The following is a 17,396-nucleotide window of genomic DNA, read 5'->3' as shown; positions in this document are numbered from 1 at the left end:
CTTTCCCTCCCATTTATTTCTGTGCTTTGATGGTGTGCCCCTTCTGTGAAGTGAAAGTCAGCTAGTTAAGTGCTAGGTAATGATGCACCTATCTTTTAAAACAAGCACAGAAAGCACTCAGCAACAGCTTCCTGCTCACAGCCAAAAAATGAAGTCTGGAGGAAGATGGTATATCTTGCAAAGGGCAGTAATTGTCCTAAGGGAGTGTTTTGTCCAAGAATGGATGATACTCTGATGTGTGTGTCTGTACCAGGTAAGGGGAAAAGTCATGAGACAGAGATGGAGTCTCTTGCTTTGTCTTCTTCAGAGAAGATGATGTTAGGAATTTCTGGACTTAATTATTTTCTCCATTATTGCCTTTTCAAGAATAATTTCAGCATGGAGAGCAGGGTAGGGCTTCTAAAGTATACCACACATTTCTTTGTGCCTGGCAGAAAATATTATTTTGTTTTTATTTCTTGACTTCTCTTCACTATTTCTACCCACCTTTATATAAGGATAGTTATATAGAATTGTTAAAACCAGAGCTCTTTGGAATATAATATTTAGGTTAGATTTCAGGGATAACTTACTGACAATGTTTAAACTATCATGAATTTACCTAGGTTTGTAATCTCTTAAGATCCTTTCCAGTGCCAGCATTCTTAAGTCTTTGAGTTTCTATGAAAATGGAAAAGATTCTCACTAGAAAAAAAGTGAGAAGGTGGATTGCTCATTCAACAGATGATTATTAGTTTTGCAGAGGGGAGGAAGAGGTCTCCTATGTTTGCCATGCTTTAAAGGTAGTACTACTTAAAGCAAGGAGACTAGAGTAGATAGCTTCTTATTTAAGAGGGAGGAGTGTAACTAGTCACGTTGAAAATGTCTAAATTGGCATAGAGGAGTATTAGAAATAGCTCTTAAGTGTCTTGGGTATCCTTTCTGAAAATTACCGTGACCTTACCATTTTTTAGGTGAAAAGCTGTTGAGAATTGAAAGATTCATACAGTCCAACCTAATATAATTGTATATATGTGTATATGTATTTATATACTTTTAAAATGCATATGTAATGTTTCCCTTTATCATGCACTTAGAATGTATGATCTTCTTTAGTCCTGCTAACTTCTCTCTAAGATCATACGATTATTTTCCCTAGATGAAAAATTAAGGTACAGTGAGTATTAGTTTTTTAGAGTTCCACAATTAGTAGATGGAGGAGCCCAGATGCATATCCAGAGAATTTGATGTTTACCACTACAATAGTAAAAGTACTAGTCTACAACTTGTGGAGCAATGTGTCTTGGACATTTTCCCATATTTGTACATACTTTTGTGCCATAATTCACTGATCCACTGACATTTAGAATATTTTCATTTGTTTACTATAAATAGTGAATCTCCTATATCTTCATGTACTCATTTATTTTGCAGATTGATTTCTATATGTGGAATTTCTGGGTCAAAGGATATGCACTTCTTAAACCTTAATAGATATTTCGATAACATTTGCCAAAAACTTTGTGCCACCGCAGTGTGAATGCATGTGTCCCCATTCCCTTGTTAGCAACAAATACAATCAATTATTTTTAAATGTTCCAGTCATTACAATTTTACATTTATTGTATCTCTACTATTCTTACGTGCCCTCTTCAAGGGTTCAGGTTCTGTTTTCTGTATAGAAACATGGCGTGGAATCTAAAATACCCTATGAAGGAAATTCTTGGATTTTTAAAACTTTAAGTATTCAAATTGTTAATGGACGATTTTCCATAACTTAGAAATGTGTGTATTTTGCAATAGAGAACCAAGTCAACTTGGTTGAATTCAATTCTTATGGGTATTAGAATGATTTTACATAGATGTCATTTTGTTTTCATCATTCGAGGATATGAGTAGGTTATAATTGAAATACTAAGCCTAAAATGATTTGGGGGAACTCAACAGCTTAAAATCTGTTAGGGGACAAGCAGAATTTCTTAAATATATTTGTCTCTTTCTGATTGCTATTGTGGGTGATCGTTCATTCCTAAAAGTGCATAAGCAATTTAACTAAAAGGCTATTGACATGAAAGGGCACAGCTTTAATCTTCACGTCCTTGAGGGGCACAGACAGCACCATTCTTTACCTCTGTTCTCTTTTGCAAGGCTACAGGGAAACCATAATTTTTGAAGTGTGCGTTGTTATCTATTACAGCTGGCTTATTACAGAGTTAAACAGATTTATTGTCATCTAACACTTTCTGTAAATATGTAGATTCATTAGGATTTAGAGTGTGTTATTGCTTTAGATAAAGAAGCTGCTTATATTTTGAGATATATTTTTTTACATCTTATTTTGTTCACACTTCCATAAATAAATCTGCCTTTTTCATTAATGACTTAAATATAAATCTAAATGTTAGTTAGATATTTTAAATTTTCCAGAGATTTAAAGTTTGACTCTGTCAGCTATCTTCAGGGACTTCCTGTGAAATTCATTGAATTGCACATTATGAGTTTACTTTTTCTTTCCAAATTCCATAAATATACAAGAATAGAGAAAACAGCACTAAAAGTATTCAGTAATATTTGAGTTGAAATTGATTTAGATTAGAGACTAGAGGTATTCTTTCTGAAAAAAATAATAATAATAATAACCAAGAGAGGAGGCCTCAAATATTAATAATTAAGTGCCTTTTACATATGAACACATTGGTAAGGTATCCAGGATATTTGAGGAAAGCCTCTTACATAAAAGATAAAAAGGATAATATGGAAGAAAAAAAATATGAATCAGAAACTGAAAAGGAAAAAAAATATAACCATGAAATAAGAATAAAAAGGTGTTTTAAAAATGACTGGAAAAAAATGAATGACTCCTGGGAAATTGAAAATATGATAGCAGAAATAAGCAAGTATAGAAGGATTAGAGGTTAAAACTCAGAACAGATCCAAGAAAGGATTTTGAAAAAAAAAAGAACAAAAATGGTATGGTAGATTTGTACTGTGTCCAATTAGCTATAAACTGGAGATTTGTTTCCCAGAATTCCTTTTCTTGCATTGTTCCTGGTTAGCATGGGCCATGAGGCATTTTGATTTTGAAAGGAAGAAGTGAAGCTACAGCCATATTCTTAGAAGGTCGGTGTGGAAGCATTGGGAGCTATTGCAACTTAGAAATGTTGTTTTCATGGGATTGGCGGGGCTTCTCAGCTCCCCCCAGATCCTCTCTTTTGGCTTCAGCTAACCCTGGGCCAGACCCAGCACCAGACACAGAGTCAGCAGCTGAACATAAACAGTTTGACCAGGTTCACAATTACATGATGCCAAATCTCTGAAATAATACTATATCCTGTATCATTCCTAGTGTTCTCTGATCAAATGCTGACGGAAACAGAAGATTGTACCATAATAGCTGCAGAGAAGCAGCACCTTAAATGTTGGGTTCCTGAATCATTTCTGGGTTTTCCACAGTTGGTTCTCTGGTCTAATTAGATTTAAAGGCATTAATGACCTTGTTTCTAGTAGTAAAGGGGACACTGGTGATCCATGACATGCAGTGGCAGAATGGTTACTTTATCACCTGTAGTCACCAGTCATCAAGTGCCCATAGAAGGTAAGGCTTTGGGAAAATGAATATTTGCTACCACAGAACATTTGAGTGAAAATAAAAATAATTTGACAGTCAGTCCCTTCAGTGTACACAGAGAAACTTAGGGAAGGAAGAGGCTTTAGATTCTGAACTCAGAATCACATAAGGATGTGAAAGCCTCTGACTGCTTTAAAAGAAACCCTTATCTCTTGTAGCCCAAAAGCAGGTATTTCTCAAACCCCAACAGAAAGTGTCCTATCCAACAGGTCCAAATTATAATGCAAATTAAATTTACAGTTTTGTAGAGTATCTGTTATTAAAGTTACTGACTTTGGGAAAGAATGGAAAACTAAAAATTGGGATGGGAATATGGGCAACTTCCAATGAAGCTGGGTACCTTGAACTTCTCAATTTTTCCTAGCCGCCTTCGCCAGTCCTTCTACCCCTGTCTGAGGGAGCTTAATCTCTGGAAGTATCCGTAATGGCTTCCCTTAAATAGTTGCCTTGGAAGATACTACTGATCTTTCTCAGGACCTATCCTCACGACCTCTCATTGTTTCTATACCTATAACCTGACTCAAGTTCCAGCAGCCCCCAGAGGGTGAGCTACTAAGTGTTACTACCCATGAAGAGGTATAATATACACTTTAAAAAACTTCATAATTTTGCCTGCAGTTACCTGGAAAATGGTGTGGGAATGGATCCTAAGGGTGTGAGATCAGAGTAGAAGGAATATAAAGTTGAATCAGGCTGAATTCATTGATACAGGCTCACTAATATCAACAGATCGAGGATATTAGGTCAGAGGGCTAGGAGTGGCTCTAACAGTTTGCTTGGCTGGTTGATGAAAACTACATTAAAAGGTAGCCTAAATTAAGTGAAGTTGAGATAGATGTTAGAACTTTATTTGTATACTCTAGGGGAATTTATCCAAAGGCTTAGATCAGAATGCTAGAGTGGATTTTTCATAAAAACAAAACAAAAATTTGATCACGCATGTCCCTTGGGTGGATCCAGAGGCCATTCCTTTTCTCAAGGGGAACTTCATGAGGGGAACCTCAGCATACTTGAAGAGCTCCATTGGCTATTCTCTTTCAGCCAGTAATGATGAGAATTGTTGCCATCAAACCAGGATCCTAAATTCAGTAGGAATCTCAGGTGGCTGAGGCAGGTGCTAAAGATAAAATGAGTGTGGTTACTATAATGGTCAGCAAAGCCAAGTCACTAATCAGAATAGTCTGAGTTGCAGGGATTTTTGGCATTGGCTAGTTTTTTATTTTCATCAAAATAAATATTTATTGTAGGAAACTTAGAAAAAGAAATTAAAGTTGTTCCCACATCCTGTTACATTTTTACAAAATTTATAGCATAGTAGTATTTTTTGTTAACTTACTTTTTTAACTTAATGATGTAATGTGTACACCTTATCCATTAAATGTTCTACACATTTCATCGGCATACTATAATTTCTCCATCTCCTTTATTGGACATGTTTTAGCTTCTAATATAATGTGTGGTGGCAGCTTCACAGGGATGAGTTAAGTTGTTCAGGGGCTGAGTAATGCCTGGTAACAAGCCATTAAAAGGCTTTACCTTTATATTTTTCTTCCAGATTTATTTGGCTTGAAGCTAAGAATGACAGCAAGATCTCAATTTTAAAAGTCCAAAGCCCATAATATGGCTCATTTTCATTGTTCATTCATATAAGTGATATTATTGGGTGACACTAGATACATGATCATACTACAAACGTTGATTGAATACCAACTAAGTGTCGAACTATATTAAGAGGTACAAAAACCTTCCCTTCTATAGAGAAGGTTAGAGGTAATTGCATTGCACTGAATGCATGTGTTGGTAAAATAATATACAGAGTAATACTAAAGTATGCAGGAGTTGGGGAAGACTTGTGTTCGTAGCATTGATTGCGGAAGCATAATACCTACCTGAGTTGAGTCTTAACTTGAATGATGTGATACAAGGATAGAATAGAGAGATTGGAGGAATTCCAGGGGAAGAGAATTACTGTCTGGAGCAAAGAAGAAACATGTTTGGTGGAATGATCAATAGTTTGAGCCAGAAAGAAAGGAATGAGAAATGGGACGGTAGGGAGAAGCTTTGGTATGCTCATAGATGACTGTATATGTCATGCTTGGATACTTGGATTTGGGCCTGTGGGAGATTTTTAGCCGCTAGAATATTTTAAACAGGAAAACAGTATTATTAGATTACTTATTTTATAAAGATCATTCTCACTGCAGTGTAAGCAATATTAATACTGGTAATAAAGAGGTTTCTTAGAAGGTTGTCGAAGTAATCTAGGCAGAAGATAATAGTAGTAAAAATGTAAAAAGATGTAGATAATTTGGAAATTGTTAAGGAGGTGGAACTGATTAGAAGTGATAAATGGAATGTAGAGGAAGAAAGAGTTAAGGATGACACCTGATTTTCTGACTTGGGCATTGGAGGTTGAGTAGTATTACCATTTCTTTAAATAGGAAAGAAGAGAGGAAAAGGGAGGAATATGATTTGAAACTTATTGAATTTAGGATACATTCAGTTGGATACTTCATTAGGAAATTGAACAATGAGGACTTGAATTTAAGAAAGCATTTCTTGGAGATAAAGATGGGGGGTGGTCATTGACATAGGACAACCAGTATTAATGTTTATTGCTCCCATAATTACACAGCTAGTTAGATCTTAAAGCCCATGATTTCATCAGTCACATCAGTCTGTTTTGACATATTAATTTTATAAAAGACTGTTGAAACACAGACTTAGAAATGACTAAATTCTAGGGCAGTGGAAGTTAACATGCAGGGTTGTCAGTTTTATGAAATAACTCAAGGAATAAAATGAAAGTCAGAAACGCTGAGATCGTTTGCTTCAGAAGTTCTGCTTGTTGACCAGTAGAGGGCAGTCAGTCTTGAAGCTCAGTATTTTCTGCTCTGTGCCATCCTGAAGGCCTAAAAGCTCAGGCCTTTCAAATATAGATTTTTAGTTTTCTTGTTACACGAGGCCAGGCATCCAGGGTACTTTTAGTTTTCCTTGCTTCCAAGACTTACAAGACATTTGATTTTTGTTCTGAAGCCAGATCTTCATTTCACCCTCTATTTTCACGTATAGTTCTTGTTTCCTCAAAATCTAAGACTTGAATTATCCCTTAATAGCTGCCAAGGTAACATGGGGTTAGGGTAAAATCAGGTAGGGAATCTGAGAAATGTAATGAATCTTTCTTTCTCTCTAATAAAAATGTCCCATTTTTTTCCTAGTTAACTGTTAAGATTCAGGGACACATTTTTGTTTTCTTAGTCTTATGATTCAGAGAATAGAATGGAAAAAGGTGATATTAGCTTCTAGAGACAGTATTGATGAGTGTGGATGATTCTAGAAAGCAGCAAGTTCCTCCACTATTTGATCGGAGGAGCCTAGGGAAACTTCCTGTCCCAGGATAGATCCTTCATTTGCCTACCACATGTCTGAAATGCCCATCAGTCTACGTTTTAGCTTTAGGCATTCAGAGCTCCACTAAATTCAAAAATTTCACTGGGAGATACAAGGTAAATGTGGCAGACAAATTATTTAAGTTAAAAAGGACTTAAGAAAATAGGCCATAGACAGGAAAGTTTAGTTTTAACTAGGGGATGGAAGGAAAGGCCCGGAACTAGGATTACACTATTTCCTGTTTATAAACCTTTAGTGTCTCCCAATTGACTAATCAATCCATTTATTATAGTAAGGGTCAACATTTATAGAGCGTATACTGTATGCCAGGCATTGTTCTCATTTAATTTTCAAGCCACTCTATGATACAAGTTCTGTTACTATCCATATTTTGCAGATTAGGAGACTGGGGCACAAAGAAAGTAAGTGTCAGAGGTTGCTTATGGAGAAGACATCTGGCGTTACCACCATTCAGTGCTCCTGTGTATCTTATGCTGCCCGGAGCAGTTCCTTGCCCATAGTAGGTGCCCAGTAACCCAGAAAACTTTTGAATTGAACCAACACTTGGACTAGCATGAACCTAAGTTGCCTTGGATGCCGGCTTCTGGAAACAGAGGCCCATATGAAGTCACTGAGAACCTCAGTAGGATTCATGAAGCCCCTGGGCTCATAAAGATGTTATTTCTGTCTCTCAGTATAGCAGTAATATAGTTTAAGGAAATGTGGGAAAAATAAGTAGAGAAGCTTCTAAAGGTTTTACTTCACAGCACCCACTCTGGTTATTTTTAGTGTTATTCTTAAAATGGTGGTTTTTTTTTTTTTTTAATTGGTAGCCAATAGTGTTATTTTTCTTTTATTAGAGCAGAAGAGTACCTCAAAAGTTTTATTATAAAAATAAAAAACTTTGTTTAGTGATATATAATTGAACAAATTAATGAAAGCTAACCTAATTGGCCTCACAGTGTTAGAATATGTTAACATTTAGGTTTGATTACACTTCCAAGAACATCCGTTGTGCACTGGATAAGTGAATTATTTCTTTCCTTTACATTGAACTTCCTCTTCCATTTTACCTTTTTTTTTCATTCAGGTGAAGAGTCCAAATGAAGGAATACCCTCATGTGGAAAGTCAATTGGGAAAACCCTCTATTTCAGAAATAAATAGTACATTGTCACATAAGTCTTTTTTTTTTTTTTTTTTTTTTCTTTTTACATATTCTGGTCTCTTAAATACATTAGTGTTCTTTGGCATTGACAATGTAGCGTGACCAGAAATCAGTCCTAAGTAGCTTTGGGGAAAGGACTTGGTGGGGTGGAAGAAAATTAAAACTGATGGTGAAAGGCAAGTTTTGAATTTTTATGGCTTTAAGTTATCTGCACATTACACCCTCTTTACCATGGTCAGTTGAGGAGTAGCTTACCATTCTGCCACATCATCGTGGAACTGACAAGTCAGACTGTGGATTTTCTCAATCATAAGTGCAAGAATAAAAATGCTGTATACGTGTATCCAGGTTCAAGAAAGATTGACTTTCTAGGTCGTTATTTGGGGAAGAGAATACTATCACTTTCATAAAGTTGTGAATTATGAAAGACATTTCTATTGGGTTACCGAATGTCCCTTGGGGTTGGTTTCATTTATAACATTGCCTTGGGCCTTCTGCTGCATCCTGTTGGAATGACCTTCTTTTCAACCCTGTGCTGGCAGCTGTAATATGGCTCTGTCCCCTGGATCCTTTAGGCTTGTCACATGACAAATGTGAACTGTGACCCCTTTGTTCCTTACTCAGATCATTAGGTCTCTTTAAATTTTTTGTGTTTAACAACTTTGCCTTGTTTTCTTTCTCCTTTTTTCCTCTTTGATCCTTTTTTTATTTCTTACCTAGCTAAGAGGTTTTTCTGTAGTTTTTTTGGTAGTTGTTAAAAATATAACATTGATGCATAAAAGTATACAAATCATCAATTCAACTGCATTTTCACAGCACAAAACACTCCAATGCAGTAGTCCAATCAAGAAAGAGAAAGTCACCAGAAAAATTTTCCTTTCCCTTTCTGGTCTTCACTGGTCTTCTCCCTCAAGGGGAATCATTATCCTGACTTCTGTAGCTTTGCCTGTTTTTGAGCTTTATAGAAATAGAACCAAATTGTATGTATTCCTTTGTATCTGTTATTCACTCATTTAATGTTATCATGATATTCATCCATGTTACTCAGTTTATTATTCCTGTGTAGTATTCCATTTGTATGAATATTCTATAGTTCTACTCTTAATGGGCAATTGGATTGTTTCTAGTTTAGGGCTGTTATGAATAGTAGTGCTAAACATTCTCATGCATGTCTTTGGATGAACATATGACATATTTCTGGGTATTTACATAGAAGTGGACTTGCCAAGACATAGTGTATCCATCTATTTAATTTCAAAATTCATATAAAACACTAAAGAACAGATTTTAGGCAAACTCTTGGTAGGAAACATTTGTAAAAATATAGATTCAGCTTTAGCATAATATATCTTAAGTTTTGGCTAAGGAAAGTGCCTCTACATTTAACTCCAATATACAACAAAATTGCCACTCACCTACTGCCCATGACACAGTGTTAACTTTCTAACATGTACTTTTTTATCGAGTGTCCATAGCTGAAGTGTTGGGCCCATTTTGCAAAAATCATATGAAAATATTCTGATGGTGATGATTCACAATAGTTAAGATTACATCTGGATTACTTCACCTCTAAGTGGTAATGTTAGCAGAGAAGAGTGATATGTTAGTGTTTAACTGCCACACTTAGCTGAAGTTATAGAGGCTGACACTTGTATTTGTCCAAATTACATTCATTATCAAGAACCCTGCAGAAATGATGAGACACTGGCTCTGTACTGTGGTTGAACTTCATGATAAGCAGCCAGGCAATTAAGTAGCCAATAGTAATTGTTTTGTCCTTTTTAAAAATGTGGATTTCCCAAAATTTGTTTTATGGCTACTTTTGAACAAATTTAAGCTAATGAGTATACAAATGTGGTTGTGATATCATACCCCCCTCCCCCACCCCAAACACTGAATAGTATCTTTTAAGGAAATTTTATTTGACCATCAGATGAAGTACCCGCCCCCTACCCCATTCTGTGAACATGACTGTATTAAGTTGACCTTTTTTGACCATAGTGTTTCATAGACCATGAAAAGGACTCCTCTCCCCTCCATCAAAACAAACAAAACAAAAACAAAAATATAGAGAGAATAATTATAATTCAGTGGTTATAAAAGGCCAGTAATAGAACCAGAAGGTTTGTTTTCTATATTAGATAAATATCTTTTCTTATATAAGTCTTTTGGATAGAGGAAGAAGGATTGTCAGCCCTATCAAGATGTTTTTGAAACAAAGCATGGTAAAAAATGATAGAATAAAGGATTTTATTTTTATAAAATTATTCTTTGTCTAAGAATTCTGTATTTTTTTTTATTTCTTCCAATCTTTTTTTAAAATAGTGGCATGTATAAACAGACTGAAAGTAAAAGGATGGCAAAAAATATTTTATGAAAATGGAAATGAAAAAAAAAAATCTGGGCTAGCAATAGTTATACCAGACAAAATAGACTTTAAAACAAAGGCTATAACAAGAGACAAAGAAAGATCCAGTAATCCCACTTCTGGATATTTATCTGAATAAACCCAAAACACTACTTTGAAGGGACATGTATATCCATATGTTGATTGAAGGCAGCCTGGGTGTTCATCAGTAGATGAATGGATAAAGAAGAGGTGGTACAGCACTCCTCCCTAGCTCACTATCTTTCCAAGCCTCTCTTGGGCCCTCTCACTCTCTGTCTCTGAGAGGAGACCACACTCTGTGGAGTGTTACCCCTTTTCTAATTAAAAAAAAAAAAAAAAGAAGTAGAAGTGGTATGTATATACAATGGAATATTACCATAAAAAAGAATGAAATCTTGCCATCTACAACACCAGGGATGGACCTAGAGGGTATTGTGCCAGGTGGAGTAAATCACCCAGAGAAAGACAAATGCTATATGATTTCACTTCATGTGGAATCTAAAGAACAAAACAAGCAAAACAGAAACAAACTCATAGATACGGAGAACATTTTGAGATTGCCAGATGGGAGGGGGATTGGGAGTGTGTAAAAAAGAGGAAGGGATTAAAAAGTACAAATTGGCAGTTACAAAATAGTCATGGGGATGTAAAATATAGCATAAGGAATATAGTCAATAATATAATAACTATGTATAGTGTCAGGTGGGTATTAGACTTATTGAGGTGATCACTTTATAAGTTATGTAAATGTCTAATCAGTGTTGTATACCTGAAACTAATATATTATTGTATGCCAACTATAATTGAAAAATTAATATAAATAGTGGCAGGTAGACATACCGATATTTAGAAAATTGTCAATCCAGACATATTGAGTTTCATTCCTTTTTGAATGACACTGGTTCTGTTTTAAATCTGCATGTTCAATTCAGAAAATATTGCCGATAATCTACATTGGACTACTAAGTCCTAGATGTCATAGAAATGATGGTCTCTGTCCTTAGAAAGCTTATGATTTAGTGGGTATGGAGTGGTGGTGGTAGCATATGTAAAGGCAAGTAGACCCATTTGAAATGGCTCTTTAAAGATGAGTAGATTGGTCTGGGATGGCCTTTTGCTGATCTTTGCCTGTTGGCTGAAGTTAAGACGCTTTGTAAAGGAGCAATGGGAAGTAAGGCTGGAGGGAAGCCAGTGATGCATTTGTACCTGATTTGATGGATAGTGTTAGCACAATGACTAAGAGCGCTCCATTTATTTATTTATTTATTTACTTACTTACTTACTTTTAGGCGAGGCAACCCTTGGTTGACCTCACAGATTGCAAGGACCTTGTCATCTTACAATCCCTTATTTTTTATTTTTTACACCTACAACACCTGGACTTCCTAGGTGGTCTCCCATCCAAGTAGTAACCAGGCCTGACCCTGCTTAGCTTCCAAGATCAGACGGCTTGTTCAGGGTGGCATGGCCCTAGAAGAACGTTCTCTTTAGATAAAAATAGATATTGAGTCCCTGTTTAATTTTGCTGTGTGATCTTAAATAGGTTGCTTAACCTATCTGAGCTCAGTTTCCTCATTTGATAAATGGGACAGCACCCATATAACTTTCTGCAATGTTATATGAAAAAAAAAATTATGTGTTGAAGAAGATTTAATGTGTGGAAGGTGCTTAACAAGTGCTCAAAATAGCTACTCCGGACAGTGGGAGCTGTTGAAGATTTTTGAACCATGGAGTGGGGGCATCTAAACCATGTAAGGCTTTTATGTTTATAATTGACATACAAAAGACTGCACACATTTAGAGTGTACAACCTGATAGGTTTTTTTTTATGAAATCATCACCACAATCAAAATAATGACCATATCCCCTATTCTCAAAAGTTCTGTCTAAGCCCTTTGAAGAGGAAAGTCTAGCCTGCAATGTACAACAAGGGATGGAGTAAAGTAGAGCCTGAGAGCAAAGGCATCAGTTATGAGGCTATTCCTATGGTTCAGGTGAGACAGAATGAATGAGGTCATGATCTACATCTGGTGGCAGTTGGGCACCACCACCGCTAAGAGAGTGGGCTCCTGGAGGACAAGGTTGAGCCTGTGTCATTATTATCTCCAGCACCTAACCCAGCAGCCAGAGGGTTACATGCTGAATTGACAGATTTCCCTTTATGAAAGATTGCTATTTTTAAACTGATTTCTGCCTTTATTCTGTTTAGGGCTTAAAAGATAACCTTTATGCTTCTGGGACATCCAGCCTAACAGCCACCAAGCCATTGCTTCGTCCAAGAATCACGAGAATCTGCCTCAGGGACTTGATATTCTGTATGGAACAGGAAAGAGAGATGAAGTATTCTCGAGCTCTGTATCTTGCCCTTCTGAAGTGACCACTCCACTGTTCATCCAGATCCTTGCTGTTTACTGCCAAAGAAGATATAAAGAGCATTGTTGCACTGTCCTGACATTTCAGTTTTTGGAAAATAATTATCAATAGGGAAGATCATTGTTTACAGTTATAAACTTTTATTAAGTCTTACTTATATGTCCCAGGGGGTTCTTAATGACCAGAATTTACTTTTGTCTTCTGAAAATTGGTTATGAAATAGAGTTTACACAAAAGTAGGCATCTGCCCACCTGTGCATTTAATCACAGCAAGTTAAGACCCTGTTTGTTACTACCTGCCTCATTTGCCAGGTGAGGTGTCTTTCTCTAATATGGCCTGTATTGAGATGTAGAAGAAAGAAAGGAAGAGATACTGCCTCACTGTAAACCTGTCTCAAAGTGTTAGGTTTTCCGGGCTGTAATCAGAAGTTGCTTAGCTAATTATGACAGTCACCTTCTGTAGTTGATGGCGACAAACCAGAGAGTAGGGCCTCGTGGTGACTTTGGTCAGCTGAGGACCAGTGTTGTCAAAAGTGAGACAAATGGGCATAGTTCGTGCCTGAGGTTGCTATTCTCTGGTTCATATCACCATACGCTGTCTGATGCCAAATGAATGGACATCCTGGTCAGGGAAACCTTAAAATTGAAGCTGCTGATATACCTCATTGAAAAATGTAAAAGGTAGAAAGCATTAGAAGGAATGAGGGGCATTGTGTTTAAACTGATTAGGGGAAAATGGAATCATAAAACAGGAAATTCACTGCATATGACAAAGGGGGGCAGTGGTGGAATTGGAACTCCAAAGCAACTGTACATGTTTTGTTGACAGAAAAAAATCACAGGCTACCAAAAAGGAAAATGTATCAAACATTTCCAAATTACAGTATTTCAAAATGAAGTTATTTTTGTTTTTTTGTATTGTTTTAAAACGCAAGGACAGTTTTGTAAAATCTTTTTAGTTACCCTAAGTTTTAAGCATCTTGTTGCATTTAAAAAATTCCTAATTGATGATTAAAAAAATTTTTTTTAACAATAGGGACTCCATTTTGAATTCTACACTCAGAAGATAATGTCAGCATCTTACTCTTGGAGATCTTGGCTCTATATTGCGAAAAGCATATTATATATATTCATAGGAGGAGGAAGCTGATGTTTGCAAAGCAAATCCTGTTATCTTTTAAATTCCACCTGTGTGGCATGTAGCTGATGACAAATAATAGCTGTAGTTACAATCACATACAGAAAGAAGAAGTCCTTCAAGAAGGCTTTTAAAAAATGGGAACGCAGTGCTTCTTAGAAAAAAGAATTCAGAGGAAAAAAAACACCTCAAATACGTTACTCTTCATCCTGTTCTTCCCATTGGGACTGTTACGGCCATATTCTGTACTCTAGTTCTAAATTGGCCACTCTTTTCTTTGTTTCAGCAAGTTATTATGTAAAATGCTATAAATTATGTATATGATGAAAGAGTACTTTACAAAGAGATCTATACCCAAAGTTGTTTTTGTATATTTAAACGCTTAGCTTTATTTTTTGTAAAGTGCAGCATACGCTCATATTTGTGTATAATCTTATTGACTGGATGTTAAAAATTATTTCAAATATTTCATTAAAATAATTATTTTATTATAAGAATAACTTTGGTCATTGACTTTGAAAATCAGTATCTTTAGTAGTCAGCTCTGAAACTGGAGGCTGGGCAGTGGATCATATCTCCTGGGTGGCGAAACTTTCTTGTCTCCAATTACTTTAGAGTGTCAGCTTTTGGATTCCATAACTTAACTTCAGATCCAAGTTGTACTATATCACTTTCTTTGAAATAGTTGCAAATTTGCATGCTATTTGACTCAGAAAGCATATTCATTATAAAAGCTTTTTTTGGCCCTACAAGGTTTTTTTACCAAGGTATTCTTTTTCGAAGTTTAGTTTTAATATACCTTTAAAAACTTTGTGTCTTGAAGCATATCTTCAAGCACAAAAGAACAAATATCATGTATCCAAGGTATTCTTCAGCTCAGTTTGCAAAATGGTGGCCTTGATCTATAAATACATAGATTTGATCTATAAGTACATTCTCTGTGACTTACATAGGGTGGCCAATGTTTTCACAAAAATTTACATTTCCACTTATGAAAAAGTAGATTTGTAATCACTATATATACTTTTGTATAACAATCCACTGAAGCTAACCAGTGGCTGTCCGGTTTAGATATGGGGCATATATCTACCTTCCCTTATTTCATCTCTTTAAACATTGAAGTCTGTGACCCTCTGTCTTCCGTATTTGTCTTGGGTGATGAACAGTAAAAGCGGAAAGTACCAGAAATTCCCCATCTATTTAGTTTTTTTAAGCAACTTTATTGAGACATCTTACATATAAAATTCACTCATCCATTTTACTTTATTTATTTTAACATGTAGACAGTTTTTATTTTTTAGATCATAAGCATTTAGGACAAAATAAAATGTACTGCTTATAAAGTATATCATGCCTCTTAAACAAAAGTGCTAAAACATATGGAACGCTTCATGAATTTGCGTGTCATCCTTGTGCAGGGGCCATGCTAATCTCTGTATCGTTCCAATTTTAGTATATGTGCTGCTGAAGACTCATCCATTTTACTTTTAATATGATGGACCTTTGAAATGAGCTCCTGAACATATTTAAGATTCTTCTCTAAAAAAAAAAGCCAAGTTTAACATGTTTGTAAAGACTATTTTTTAGAACCTGCATTTCTTAAAAACCTCGTTAGAATTTTGGCAAAATTTTATTTAGAACTAAGACCATTTATACTTGGTAAGTCATGGTTGCAAGCAAAGAACACAAGCAAAATTAGGGCATATTCCATATGGAACCAATATCTCAGGCTGGTTAAGTTGCACTTTTTCTCTGTTCCTAGTTGTACAGTGAACAAATTAAGTGTTTACAAAACTTTGACCTCAACAAGACTCAGTGATTCTACAGGAAATAAAAGTATAAAATGTCACGTGTTTATACATGACCTGGTAGCCAGTTCCTATTTTGTCATTTTTATCATTATTTCCAGATAGTTTTATATGCCTCACCGAACTGAAATGACTTTATTTTTTACATGTAGGCATAACTTACATCTATATCAGTATCATTTTCTCTGACTTTTTAACCACCTCTTAGAAGTTTCATACGCATTTCAATTGTATTGGTGCATTTGCTTTTACCCTAAAGTTGTTCCACCAGTTACACATTGGTCCTCAGTAGAACATTTTTGCCATACTTTTATTTTGGGGACTATTGAGAAACCTGTGCTGTGCAAGCAAGAAACCTAAAGTGCTCCCCAAACTGGTAGGTGAGAGGAACAGATGTAAAACAGTATAGGTTTAGAATTTATGTAGACCTTGTACAGTGAGTACTTGGGGGAAGAATATACTCCCAAGAAACTCACCTTAAGACTTTTGACTTTGCTGATAAACCATAATAGGAGCAATTTTAATGGCAATTCTTCTTAAATAGAATGTCAGATTGACATCTAAGTTATCTTATTGTAGATGATATCGAGGCAATAATGCCCTGGCTGCTCATCTCAGTCCTGCCTCTTACCTCCTGGGCATGCTGTTGGACCTGCATAAAATGTGGCCGCGTGCCTGAGGTCTGGCCAAAGACATGTAGGTAGAAATGTGTGACATTTCAGAACTGGCTCATGACAACTTGCTGTGTGTGATCTTGTATTCTTCTCTTTCCATGGAGACCTCAGAAGGCTCCTGATGAAGATGGAGGAGCCACTAGATAGAAGGAGCCTTGGTGACTGAGTTGTGGATTGAAACAAAACTGCATGCTAATCAAGAACACCCATTTTGGATACAAGTGAGAAATAAACATCTAAGGTATATTACTATAGCAGTTAATAATATATAGCATATACAATAACTATATATATCTTTTATAATGAATAATACAACTATAGCAGCTAAATTAACTAGTACAGATAGCTACTGCTATTGTTATTTCTATTTTAACTGATAGGGATGCTGGCGTATTAAGAGATTTGGCAATTTAGTGGAAGCCACAGAGGGAAAGTAGTGGAGTTGGGATTTCAACCAAGGTCTCTCCAACCCCAGAGCCTGCTCTCTAGATCCTTACACTAAGCTGGGGATTTGTTATGTTGTGCTTTGTTTTTGTTTGTTAATGCTTTGGAACTAATTTCTGTCTCATGTGATATCTAAGGATAGCTATCTATTTCCTTTCCAACACTTAGTATTCCCCTCTGGAGGCCGAAGAGTCTCAGTTCTTTCATTTCTCACAATGTAGACTCTAGTTCTCAGTATTGTAGTTGTTCTCTTGGTCGTGTTCTGCTTTGCTAAAGGCCACATTAAAACTTGTTGCCCTGTGCTAAATGCAACCCAGCAGATGGGGCTGGAGAGTAGCGAGGATAGTGAGCCCGCTTACTGCCTTAGGTCAGAATTCCATACTGATGTTGTGAGCTGCAGAAAGTCA

The 17,396-nt window shown here is 36.0% G+C and overlaps 1 protein-coding gene and 1 pseudogene across 3 annotated transcripts in view; one reads left to right on the top strand and one right to left on the bottom strand.

The window, feature by feature from the left end:
- Positions 1 to 14,563, top strand: part of TAF4B (TATA-box binding protein associated factor 4b) — a 113,469-nt gene extending 98,906 nt beyond the window's left edge. For all 3 annotated transcript variants that reach the window (XM_025038666.1, XM_006920014.3, XM_025038664.1), the window contains one exon: positions 12,762 to 14,563. In XM_025038666.1, coding sequence (XP_024894434.1) covers positions 12,762 to 12,929 — 168 coding nt within the window. In that variant the 3' untranslated portion in view covers positions 12,930 to 14,563. The remainder of the gene's footprint in view (positions 1 to 12,761) is intronic.
- Positions 14,564 to 15,436: 873 nt separating this feature from the next.
- Positions 15,437 to 15,537, bottom strand: LOC112469477 (annotated as a pseudogene).
- Between the last annotated feature and the right edge of the window lie 1,859 nt (positions 15,538 to 17,396).

This window comes from Pteropus alecto, unplaced genomic scaffold (genome assembly GCF_000325575.1).
Source record: "Pteropus alecto unplaced genomic scaffold, ASM32557v1 scaffold146, whole genome shotgun sequence".
Classification (NCBI taxonomy): domain Eukaryota; kingdom Metazoa; phylum Chordata; class Mammalia; order Chiroptera; family Pteropodidae; genus Pteropus; species Pteropus alecto.
Note: the sequence above shows the minus strand (reverse complement) of the source record. Positions and strands in the feature narration are given on the sequence as shown.